Source organism: Chiloscyllium punctatum, chromosome 11 (genome assembly GCF_047496795.1).
Source record: "Chiloscyllium punctatum isolate Juve2018m chromosome 11, sChiPun1.3, whole genome shotgun sequence".
Classification (NCBI taxonomy): Eukaryota; Metazoa; Chordata; class Chondrichthyes; order Orectolobiformes; family Hemiscylliidae; genus Chiloscyllium; species Chiloscyllium punctatum.
This window is the reverse complement of record NC_092749.1, coordinates 84,551,151-84,564,251: the sequence shown is the minus strand read 5'-3', so window position 1 is coordinate 84,564,251 and position 13,101 is coordinate 84,551,151. Positions and strand designations below refer to the sequence as shown.

Below are 13,101 nucleotides of genomic sequence, written 5' to 3'. Positions count from 1 at the left end.
GAGTAATGGCAAATAATATTATATTAGTATAGATTCAATTGTGCATTCTCATTAGGATTTAGCATGCCTTCCTAGTGTGATGGAGCATCTAGCAGCAGGTGGTGATGGCAAGGGCAAGTACTGAGAAGTGCAGCCAGAGTGGTTGTGCCAGGATCTCTAGCAGCAATTGGCAGTGGTGAGGGAGGGAATGAGCAGGATAGATAGAGCAATGAATGTAACTCCTTTCGGGGATGGAGCCTTTATGGGGATCAAACAGAATCAGACACAAAGGATTTCTTCAGACAGATATAAACCATAGACTTAGTTGCATGTAAAATATGTCTTCCTTATTTAGCTTTAATTTCTAGTCTCTCCTCGTGAAACTAGACAATGCACTCGTTTTCAGCTTGACATTTGAGGAAACCCTTCAAAGACTTATCCGACTTGGCATAGTTGAACTTGTAAACATTTTTCAGGCTTGACTTTCTTTTCCAGATAAACTTACAGTACTGGACACTTTGTTACCAAGGAAGGCATTACCCTTGAGGATGAGAAAACCTGAGCAATAGACAAGTGTCTCCTGCTAAAGATGGGAGTTAGAGCTGAGTTGGTTCCTTGTTCCAGTGGATTACTAAAGGTGGTTTGTGCAAGGCAATGCACAGTTGGCTGCCCCACTGGCAATTTGCTGAGGAAATGAGAAAATGCTGCAGAAGTGCTTAGCAAAGGATGTATGAGGCATGCTACTTCACAGAGAATCACGAGGAGTTGGATCCCAGCATGTGAGATTCCTTTTACACCCTTGAGCAGAAGCTTATCTCGTCACCTGTTAACTACCCAGATTTCTACCTCTTTTTTCATAATGGGAACTGACACCAGTCTCTTTGGCCAAGGTGCTGTCACAGGTCCAATGGCAGGTAAAAAAGAAGTGTTATTTCTGCCAGTTGGAGTGTCAAGCTGATTGAGAAGAAAATGCAGAATTACTCCAGTGTGAAACCTCAAAGCTAGATGTTTATCTCCCAGAAATTCAGAGACATTCTGTTTAATGCTGAATTTGAGGTATTTGCAGACAACACTCCACTCAGCTACATTCAGATGTCTGTCAAGCTTGGAGCATAGAAACTCAATGGGTCATTGAATTCACTCAGTTTTGATTCCAGATCTAGTATAATGCACATGTCGATGTCCTTATTCAGAAGACTGACCAGAGGAGAGAACCTGCCCCTGCCTGATTCAGGGGGCTGTGGCTAACAGTGCTTCATGCCCCATCTCAAAAGCAGCATTCCAACCCAATTTCCTATGGTGTTCAGACGAAGATTCAGTGGAGTGTCAGTGTTGTAATGAGTGAGATAGGTAAAGCCAGGTTTCACCTTTTGCTTCTTAAGCTGACTGAAGACATCTTTCAATTTAAATTGATTGATGCAGGTCTAAAACCATAAAATACAGGACAAAAGGTAGGCCATTCAGCCCAACAAATTTGCTCTGCCATTCAGTGGCTGAATTCATGGCTGAATTGATAATACTCATCTGCATTTCCCTGTCTTTTTTCCATAACCCTCGATTTCCATATTGATTAAATATCTGCCCATTTCAGTCTTGGATACGTTTAATGACTCAGCCTTGACAGCCCTCCGTGCAAATGCATTCCTCAGATTCATTGCCCTCGAGAGAAAAATATCCTCATCTTTGTCTTAATTGGGTGACCCCTTATTCTGAGATTATGCCCTCTGGTCCTAGAGTGTCTGTCAAGGAGAAACAATCTCTCAGCTTTAACTATCTGGACCTGGTTTGTATCTCACTCATTACAACACTGATATGGTGCTGAATCTTAGTCCTCTAAGAATCTGACATGCTTCAAATACGTTGTCTTTCATTCTACTTAACAGATGAAACCTACTTAAACTCTCCTAAGAAAATCCTGCTCTATCAGAAATCGAGGGGGTGAATCATCTGAGTTGCCTCAGAATAGTATTGTATGTTCCTTTGCCCAGGAGAACCAAAACTGTTCAAGTATTCTAGTTGTGGTCTGACTAAGGACCTTAGTTTTAGAAAAACCTTCTTCTTTTTACCTTGCCGTTTTCATATTCCATTGCAGAAAGAAAGGCCAACGTTCCATTTGCATTCCCTATATTACCTGTTGAACTTGAATGCTGGCATTTCATAATTTATGCATGAGGACTCCCAAATCCCTTTGTTACTGTAGTTTTGTGCAGTCTTTATTTAAAGAAAGTTCAGCTCCTCTCTTTCCCACTGAAGTGTAAAATCTCACATTTCCCCACATTCTGATCTATCTGTCAAGTTTTGAGCCACCCACTTTCTGTCCATATTCCTCTGTACTTTGTGTCACCCTCAGCACTTGCCTCCTGCTTATTTTTGTGATCCACGCACATGTCTGTAGTATGTTTACTTTGCTCATCCATGCCATGATCACATTGTTAATAATTGTGTCCCCAGTATCAATTCTTGTGGCGCAGGTTGGCATCCTAAAAATGCCCCCATTATCCAAATACCCTATCTTCTATTAGTTAGCCAACCCCCTGTCCCTGCTAATATGCTACCCCCAACAGCTTGGACTTCTGTTTTGTGTAGTGTTTTTCATGATACCTTATTTGGAAACCTAAATCTAATACATTTGAGGGTTCCCTTTTATCTATCCTGTTTGTTGCATCAGTAGACTGCACCATTACTGTAAGGCCCAACACGTACTAATTCAGCACTAGCTGATGAGGGAGTCTGAATGGGCACAGAAATTCTTCTTTCCTAGCAGTTCATGATCAAGCAGAATACCAACCAACAAAAGACAGCTGCCCTGGTGCAAACCTTAACAGAGCAGTGTTACTGGTTGTTGATATTGATAACAGCCAAAATTGAGAAAAGCATGCTTTGGTCAAAGCAGGGAAGTACTATCATCCCAACATTGAATCTCTGGCTGCCAGTGGATCTGTAGAAATCTTTGAAATGGACTTTTATGGTCCTTGACAGGACTGAGCATGTTCTTCCAGTCATGGATGCCTTCACCAGGTTCACACAGGTTTGCCCACTTTGACTCAAAGGCTTTACCTAAAGCCAGAATGTTAATTTATGTGTTTTGGTGCTCCATAGGACATAGAAAAGTACAGCACAGAACAGGCCCTTTCACCCATGATGTTGTGCCAAGAATTATTCCTAATCTAAACTAAAATAGCCTAACCCACACACCCCTCAATTCACGGCTGTCCATGTGCATGTCCAGCAGTCGCTTAAATGTCCCTAAGGACTCTGCTTCCACCACGACTGCTGACAATGTATTCCATGCATTCACAACTCTCTGTGTAAAGAACCTACCTCCAACATCTCCTCTATACCTTCCTCTTAACACCTTAAAATGATGACCCCTCGTGCCAGTCAATCTTACGCTGGGGAAAAGTCTCTTGCTATTGACTCTATCCCTGCCTCTCCTTACCTTGTATGCCTTGATCAGGTCACCTCTCTTCCTCCTCTCCACAGAGAAAAGTCTGGGCTTAGTCAACCTCTCTTCGTAAGACAAGCCTTCCAATCCAGGCAGCATCCTGGTATACCTTCTTTGCACCCTCTCCAAAGCCTCAATATCTTTCCTATAATAGGGTGACCAGACGTGGACACAATATTTCAAGTGTGGCCTCACCAGGGTCTCGTAGAGCTGCAGCAAAACCTTGCAACTCTTAAACTCAATCCCCCTGTTAATGAAAGCCAAAATGCCATATGCGGCCTTAACATCCCTATCCACTTGGGTGGCAAATTTGAGAGATCTATGTACTTGCACACCCAGATCCCTCTGTTCCTCCACACTGACAAGAATCCTGTCTTTAATCCTATATTCAGCATTCAAGTTCGACCTTCCAAAATGCGTCACTTCGCATTTATCCAAGTTGAACTCCATCTGCCATTTCTTAGCCCAGCTCTGCATCCTGTCTATGTTGCGCTGCAGCCTGCAAATAGCCCTTGATACTATCAACAGCACCTCCAACCTTTGTGTCATCGGCAAATGTACTAACCCACCTCTCCACCTTCTCATCCAAGTGATTTATAAAAACTACAAAGTGCAGAGGCGCAAGAACAGAGCCCTGTTGGACACCACTCACCACTGACCTCCAGGCAGAACACATCTACAACCACTCCCTGCCTTCTCACAGCCAACCAATTCTGAATCCTGCCAGCCAAATCTCCGTGTCCCATACCTCCTGACTTTATGAATGAGTCTACCATGGGGAACCTTAACAAATGCCTTGCTGAAGTCCATAAACACCACATCTACTGCTTGACCTTCATTGACTTGTCTCGTCACCTCCTCAAAAAACTCTAAGATTTGTGAGGCATAACCTGCCCCTCACAAAGCCATGCTGACTGCCTTTAATCACTCTATGCTTTTCCAAATAGTCATAAATCCTATCCCTCAGAATTCTTTCCAAAAACTTGCTGACCACAGACATAAGACTGACTGGTCTGTAATTACCAGGGATTTCCCTAATCCCCTTCTTGAAAAGGGGAACAACATTCCCCCCCCTTCCAATCTTCCGGTACGATTCCCGTGGAGAGTGAGGAAGCAAAGATCTTCGCCAGCGGCTTAACAACCTCCTTTCTCGCTTCCCAGAGCAACCTCCATGTTGGATTCACAATGATCAAGGACATAACTTGGACGGCAAGATCCTACAAGAGCTTTGAAGCAAGTCTAAGGCATCACCTAGAGTTGCACCACGATCTGTCACTCGGGATCATTTGACAACTGACTTAACCGTACTCTGCATAACCATCTGCTCATCATGCCCACATGAGAGTAAATAAAAGAGACATTTTGTACTCTCTGTAGCTAGCTGGTTTTGGCCTATAATAGTACCCTGCACTAATCCACAGATTATTTTCCATGTTACCTCTTCTTTGGATTTGCTGTTCCCATGGATAAAATACTTGGGTTCACCACTGTTTCTGATGGGGATGGTCAGCTGAGCAAGTCAATAGTAAGCATCACAGCAAGCATTTTGGATGGCATCTAAAAGGATAAAGTGAAGCACTGAAGAAAAATATTGACTGATGACATGGCCAGCAGAACTGAGCTTCCAACTGGTGCAAGGGTATGCCTCTGAAAATGAAATAAAAGTAAGATGCGGAACGTGTGGAATCATAAATTCCACCGTCATCAAGTGGCTGGACACCGGTTACCATAAAAAAAATTAATGAACTCATAGCTGGAAGGCAGCCTCAGAAAATGGTGCACAGAAAAGGGAGTTGCCTATGGCCAGGAACCTGGTGGATGATGTGGAGATGAGCAGCTCACTCAGTGGTATAGATCCTGGAATGTTGGTATGTGATGGCTTGAGTGAAGTGGAGTCAAATAATGAGGAATCTGGAACTGACCTGTGTTGTGAATCCATTGAGTGTATCCAGTGCATGAAGGTCTAATTATGACTTGAAGAACAGTGCAGGGATGATCTCCTGGAAGATGGAAACAGACATGTCATCAATTATGTGACTTCTAGAGACTTGACAACCAATAACCCAGCATGGGTAGTCCATCGCAGAGAGCAGATGATCTCATTACAGATAGGAGGCTGAGAAGATCTGCTCGAGCAAATGCTGCATATCACCCAACCCATATCATTTACTCAGATTGGCGATGCATGACGAGAACGCAGCCATTAATCTAGCCATCATATGCTATTGAATCTGTTAACTGTGCAACTGCTTTGCAAACATACACCCTGTGTTATGTATAGTTGGCAGAGTGGAAAGTCTCAAGTAGGGATGTAATTGATCCCTAGCTACTGGTAACAATAGTGGGAGGAGGGCAGCCAGAGTAGTGGTGCCATGATATCCAGGTGGCGATGATGAGGAAGGGCACTGACCACAGCAACTGGTGCAGTCAAACAGATTCCTCTGGAGGAGGGGGTGTCTTTGGGGGGAAGCTACTGAGTGGGAAAAGAATCAGATAGACCAAGGATTTCCTCAACCAAATGTGAGCCATAGCTTAGTTCTGTGTCTTTCTTCCTTTAACCTTACTTTCTCTTCAGGTTTCTAATCACCTGATGCCAGTGGAATAAATAATCCCTGCCACATAATCCTTGGGCCACCTATGTGTTCAAATCTCATGTTGATCTCTGTCTTATTCATCTATGGTGTTTCAAGTAATTTTTCTCTATTAACTGCTTTCTTGTCAATATTTCTACTCTCCCAATCTTTTCAACTGAGATTTACAAAATGTCTTTCAGAAACTTACTTTTTGTTTTTCTATAATCTGAATTTGTGGAGCCATATGTAAATCTGTTCCAGATAGATAATGGAATGTACATCACTAAATACAAAGGCAGCAAATGTCTAATGAGGGGAAAAAAAAAGTCCAACTAATTGTATTTTGGAGAACAAAAATTCCAACTACTACTACAATGTAAGATGGGTTTTCTGACCTTTTTTTTTAATACATTCTTTGAGGATAATTAACTTGAACATTTCAGACTCGAGGGAAGAGAAAATGTGAATTGATGTTGACAGCTCTAAGGTGATATTTATAATGTTCACAATCTTTCCATTGTCCATTGCCACAATTTCTGATGCTTTCTTCTAATCTCCTGTCGTCTTGTAGTGATGGCAACTTTCAGGTCTGTCTTCTCTATCTTTTTTCTTGCTCCTTTTCCTCAGGCAGTGACTTGATGTGAGATGCTCCAGTGTAGGGAGGTTGGGAAATGGAAAAAATAGACAACAGCCAGGGATAGCAGGTAAATCTTTACTCAAGCAACCACACACCAGTAAAGCACCTGCTTAGAGCACTGACTTCACTTGTATTGGCTGGTTGCTTAAAATTGCATTTTAACCCTTTTTAGCACGAGATTGATCCTGAAACATGTTAGGAATCTAGATCGGTAGAAGTTTATAATGATGGTTTGTTATTTAGTTGCCATATGTCTGACGGTTGCCCTCACAAACCTTGTGTATCCGTTTTACTTTTTATGAATGGTCCCAACTATCTTTTTGAGTCCTTATTTTAAAAAAAGACAAAATGCCCCAGTCATTGGCCACAATTAAATTTATCCCCATTCAATTCTAAGGACACTTCAGCTTTGCAAAATTGGCAGCTAATCACAGTGCAGATTTTTGGACCATCAGTAATAAAATTGGCTTGTTGATTCTGTGCATCTCTCCTGTTGGATACAGCAGGGATTCCATGTAGCAAATGGGCATTTTAAAAATAATTTCATTTCATGCCATTAATCTAACCTTGCTCCCAGTTCCCAAATAGGAACTTTCATCTTGTCTTGAAAAAGGATGTGTGATTGTTCTCACAAATGAAACTGCACCATTGACACTGTTTAATTCAGTATTTGACTTGTTAGTATTCACAGCTAAACATTAGCATGTTCATTTTCAGTGCAGGCACCATTTCATTGAAGTTGACTGCAACAAAGCAGCACTGCCTGGGATAGAAAGTTATGAAATGAAATTTCAAATTTTCACTCTTGATTTGATCTTAACTCTGTCATTGTCCAATGTAAGAGATAGTTCCTCAAGCCTTGGCAGTTAAGTGTTTTTTTTTAAATGTATCTTGGACAGTGATGGCCAGTGAACTGTTGGGATCAGTGTACCCACAACTAATACTGCCTGACTCATTCTTGAAATGTGCACCTTTTCAACAGGAGCCACTGAGCAGAGAGAAACCTAAATGATGTCCTAGCTCTGGCCACACATCCAGGCAAATTGAGGTGATTGCAGTGCTCCCATTGTGCAGCATGGGCAACAAGATTGAGTGTGGGAGCTTCTTGCTCTGCATGGCTCATTATAATACGATGCTGTGTATTAGCCAATGGACTGAGGAAGGGGCTAGCTCCTATTATACTTAGGTTTTGTTACTTCCTTCTGTTTATTTTTGGAGTGATGGGTAATGGGATGGTGAGGAGGAGGAATTCAAGGCTTTGTTTCGGCCACCTTGTCAACGTCAGCCAACTTAGGCGCTGGATGTGGAAAGGATTGAAGTTAATCTTAGGCCGTGCCATGCATGGTTTCTACTAGGAATCATTTCATTCGCGCTTCATGACTTGGAGGATGTTTGGCTGCATGCTCCACTATTACCTCCACCATATCAACATATTATCAATATTTTTAAAGTTGCATCGCATTAAGCTTTTTTGCTGCTCCTAGAATTTTGTGAATATTTGGGTTTTTCTCACTAATGTACTGCTCATTAAATGCATGCAGAAAATTGTTCTTCCACATTATATAATGTTTTGCTAGTCATGTTTAAAAAACAAAATGCAATGCTCAGTTATCAACAAAATCTCTCGTGCAGAGATTTCACTTGTTTGCTTAAGTTCAAACACAAAATGCAGATAATTAAAGTTCGTTTACTTTTTCTCTATCTCACCCCCTCAGACTCAGTTGAATCTGTTGCTTGACAAGTTACGCAGCACAGTGAGTACTTAATACTATATTTAACTGTTACAGTCCGATAATTTATGAATGGGTGCTATCTCTAAATTGAGAGAACAGTGCTTTCCTATGAACTTCCAGACATAAAGATAAAATTCATTGCATTAATATAGCCATTCATGATCTCATGCTTCACACCAATGAAGTGCTTTTGAATTTTAGTCACTGTTACAAAGTACGTAATGCAACAGTCAGTTTGCATAAGGACACCAAAACAAGATGTGATAACAAGCCAGGAGAAAGTGAGGACTGCAGATGCTGGAGATCAGAGCTGAAAATGTGTTGCTGAAAAAGTGCAGCAGGTCAGGCAGCATCCAAGGAACAGGAGAATCGACGTTTCAGGCATGAGCCCTTCTTCAGGAATCATCAGGAATCATGCCCGAAACGTCGATTCTCCAGCTCCTTGGATGCTGCCTGACCTGCGTGATAACAAGCCAGTCAATTTGATGGAGCTGATTAAGTAGGATTATCAGTGAATTACTTGGCTCCATTTTGAGCATGCCAAAGGGACCTTTTGTATTCATCTGAGGATGCCAATAGAGCTTTAGCTTAACATTTTATGCTACAGACAATATCTTTGACATGTTTGTGCTTCCTCAATTATAACACTGGATTGTAATCTAGTCTTTGTATAGAATTTAAACCCACACGTCTCTGACTCAGCAACCAAGAGTGCAATCATTAACCACAGTTTATATCTGGGGGACATGACAGACTAAGGCAATTAGCATGTTGTTTATACACAGAAAATATATTTAATTGTTTTATTACCGTGGATTTCTGTTTATGCTTCCCTTTGGTCAAGACAACGACCAGGTAACCACCTCTCGGGCCCTCTGCTCCATTAGTAACCAGGAGAAGGCTCATATAAGCTGCACAGGGTGATTCCCATTTTGCTTTACTCCAGCTCCATATCAGAAAACGCCCATGATTTTTTGACCAACCCTTTTCTGGTCTACTTGGGATTAGAAGTGAATCTATGCAGACTAAGCACTCAGGGGTACTGTGTATTAATCAGCAAATATGCAATGGTAGCAGTACAGTGGGATGAGAACTGTACTTCATTTCTGGAAAATGATTTCTCCTGAATCTGTTAATGGAAATTATGAAGGGTTAAGTGAGAAATACTTTCACTCGATTGAATTTTGATGCAAAATGTGTCACTCAACTGCCTGTTTTCTGTTAGGGATCCAGCTTTATTCGGTGCATCAAACCTAATCTCAAAATGACAAGTCATCAGTTTGAAGGAGCACAAATTTTATCTCAACTTCAGTGTTCAGGTGAGAATTCTTTTTCTGTTAATATATTCTCGGCATGCCTTCAAATTGTATTTTATAATATTAACAAACTGAATTAAGTGCGAAGTTGTTCTTTCTGATGGCCAACTAAACAACCCCTTGCATATAACATTTTCTCCCATTCGAGCTCAAACATTTATCAAGCTTTTGCTATGTTCCTAATTATCCAGGAAGGCTTCCATTTTCTTCCTCAATCCATTCCTGGTCAACTCCCTCATCATCCCAGTTTCTCTTCTCACATGATTACCTTTGGAATATGCCAAGTTCCATCTTTTCTCCTACTCTTCTTCATTTAATTACTTTGCTGTTTATACACCTATAAAGGAGTATATTTTAAGCTACTATCCATCATGATTCAGCTCAACAGGATATGATTAAGGCATTGTTAGGCAATCTGAATCCACTGTTCTTGGCTTCTGGTAAAAACAAATTTGAATAATGTTAAAATAAATAACCATATTATTGTTTCCCCAATGTATGTGCACAAATGATATGTTTATTTAAGGGAGTAACGTAAAAAACATACCATAGAAGCACCTGATCAAATTCCAGATATATCCTATTGGGTGGCATGGTGGCACAGTTGTTAGCTCTACTGCCTTACTGTGCTGGGCTTGATTCTAGTCTTTGGTGACAATTTTCCACCGCTCTATAACTTTCACGTCGTCCATTTCTGACAATTCCCTTCCTTTCCTGGAGCAATCTGTTTCTACTTCAGCAAATAAACTATCCACATCCATCCACTACAAAGCCACTGACTCCCATAGCTGCCTTCACTGCAGCTCTTCCCAACCCACGTCCGGTAAGGATTCCATCCCATTCTCCCAGTTCCTTTGCCTATGTCGTATCTGTTCAAATGATGCCACCTTCCAAAACAGCACTACTGACATGGCTTCCTTCTTCCATAACCGGGTTTTCCCGCCCACTGTGGTAGACCGGGCCCTCACCTGCATCTGACCTATCACCTATCCTTCCACGCTTGTCCTTTCCCATCATCCCAACAGCATGGTTGGAACCCCCTTTTTACCCCACCAGCCTCCGCACTTAAAGGATAATTCTCCATCATTTCAGACAACTCCAACAGAATGCCACGATCAAACACATCTTCCCCTCACCCTCCCATCTGCGTTTTGCAGGGATCAGCCTTTCGGGACACCCTAGTCTATTCCTCGATCACCAACACTATCCCCTGTCTCTCTCACCACCTTCCCATGTAACCGCAGAAGGTGCAATACCTGCCCCTTCTCCTCCCTGCTCACCATCTAAGGGCCAAAACAGTCTTTCCAGATGAAGCAGCATTTCACCTGTACCACCTCCAATCTGGGTATCATATTCATTGCACCCAATGTGGTCGACCCTACCTTGGAGAAATCAAATGCAGAGTGTCTCCATATGCAAGCAGGACCCTGACCTTCCCACTGCAGGTCATTTTAACAGTGTCCTGCTCGCATGCCCACTTGTCTGTCCTCAGTATGCAGCACTGCTCCAGTGAATGACAACGCAAACTGGAGGAGCAACATCTCATCTTCAAACTAGACAGTTCACAATCTACTGGGCTTAGTATTGAGTTCAACATCTTCAAATAGTGAACCCATTCCTTCCCTTTCTTTAAGCTTCACTTGTTACATTCTCTGTCACACTGCTCCCCACCCCCGCCGACTCTAGATGCACCATTGTTCTGCCATTCTTTCATTCCAATTACTTAATCTGAACTATCAACACCTACCCTCACCCCAGCTCTCCAAACTCCCACTCCCACTACTGCATAAATGTTGCCTCCCCTCCACATTTCTCTTCAGCTCTGAAGAAGGGTCATCTGGACTCAAACTATGAATGCTGTCTGACCTGTGATCTCCAGCATTTCTTGTTTTTAATTGGGTGGGTGGGTGACTGTCTGTCTGTCTGTCTGTGTGGACTTGCCATCTTCTCTCTGTGTCTGCATGGGTTTCTGCCAGGTGCTCCACTTTCCTCCCACAGTGCAAAGATGTGCAGGTTAGGTGAGTTCACCATGGTCAGTGTGGGACTATGGGTTGTGGTGAGGGGGTTGATCTGGGTGGGATGCTCTTTGGAGGGTTGGTGCAGACTCGATGGGCCAAAAGGCCTCATTCTGCACTGTAGGGATTTTATGTTCATGATTCTTGGATATTACCCCTTTTAGATTCCTCCATTAACTCAGTATCTTTGGCTATCAGCTGCAGTTTTTTTTTACTGATTGTAAAGACACCAGTGAACCACAATTTCCTTTAACTTCATGTTGGAGAAACAAAACCAGTTTTAGTTCTAGCTGACATCTACTTCTGTCTTTGCACCAAATCGTGCCTTGTCATCCAAGATAGGCAACCTGCTTGCACATCATATCCACGACAAAGACTGGTTCTTCTATGACATCGCCTACCTTTGCCACTAAAGCCCTACTCCCCTACTTAAAGTGTAGCTTTTCTCACTCTGACCTGGCTTGCTACCTTCTGTGCAAACATGAGTTTATCAAAAATGCCACAGTCCATGTTCCCATGCCACAACCCCATCACTCCTCCTACAAGCTTTCACACATACCCCATAAATTAATTCCAATGCTATTGTCCTCCTGTCCTACTATGACAATTTTCTTAGGCCTTTCATCCACAATTACACTCCAAGAGGCAGAAAAATTCAACGTTAGCCATTTATTTTTACTGATCATTTCATCACACAACGTAACAAATTTAACCTGGTTATTTGATTCATTCTATGATTTGGCACGTTTGACATTCAGAAATACACAATAAAATGAGCCAAGGAACTATTTTTGCATTGAGGTGGGCTTGCACCTTTTTCTACATTGACTAAAAGATCAGAAATGTGAGTTGTTGTTTTATTGTTCTGTAGGTATGGTGTCTGTGCTAGATCTCATGCAGGGTGGATTTCCATCACGGGCTCCATTCCACGAACTTTACAACATGTACCAGAAATACATGCCTCCGAAGCTCTGCAGGCTGGACCCCAGGCTCTTCTGTAAGGTACTGTCTAGACTAAAACTTCAACGTTCTTTCAATAAGTTTCATAAATGAACATCCTGCCAAATGCCTTAGCTGGAGATCTCATTGCATGACTGGAGATTAAAAGTTATGGAGGCATCAATTCATCTAAATAAATTACATAGTTTCAGTTGTGCAATTGATAAGGGTGTGACGGTGCCCTTGGACTGCATGAATTGACAGGTGGGGGGAAGCAAATAAACCAGAGCTCCAGATGCTGCTCACTTGAGTGTACAGTTGTGTGAATGTTTATTGGGCAAGTTGGGCTGGGCTCCATTCCCATGTCTTTTTGCTGAGACCACAACTACTCTTTGCCTAAGTACGTGCAATGGTGGCAAGGTACTTCGGATAGGTATAATAACTTGTATGATGTCTTTCCCTTT

At 42.1% G+C, this 13,101-nt stretch overlaps 1 protein-coding gene across 7 annotated transcripts in view; it reads left to right on the top strand.

Moving 5' to 3' along the window:
- The window catches only part of myo6a (myosin VIa), a 256,768-nt gene that overhangs the window by 197,338 nt on the left and 46,329 nt on the right, over positions 1-13,101 (top strand). For all 7 annotated transcript variants that reach the window (XM_072581151.1, XM_072581145.1, XM_072581147.1 and 4 more), the window contains 3 exons: positions 8,350-8,388; positions 9,593-9,686; positions 12,570-12,700. In XM_072581151.1, coding sequence (XP_072437252.1) covers positions 8,350-8,388; positions 9,593-9,686; positions 12,570-12,700 — 264 coding nt within the window. The remainder of the gene's footprint in view (positions 1-8,349; positions 8,389-9,592; positions 9,687-12,569; positions 12,701-13,101) is intronic.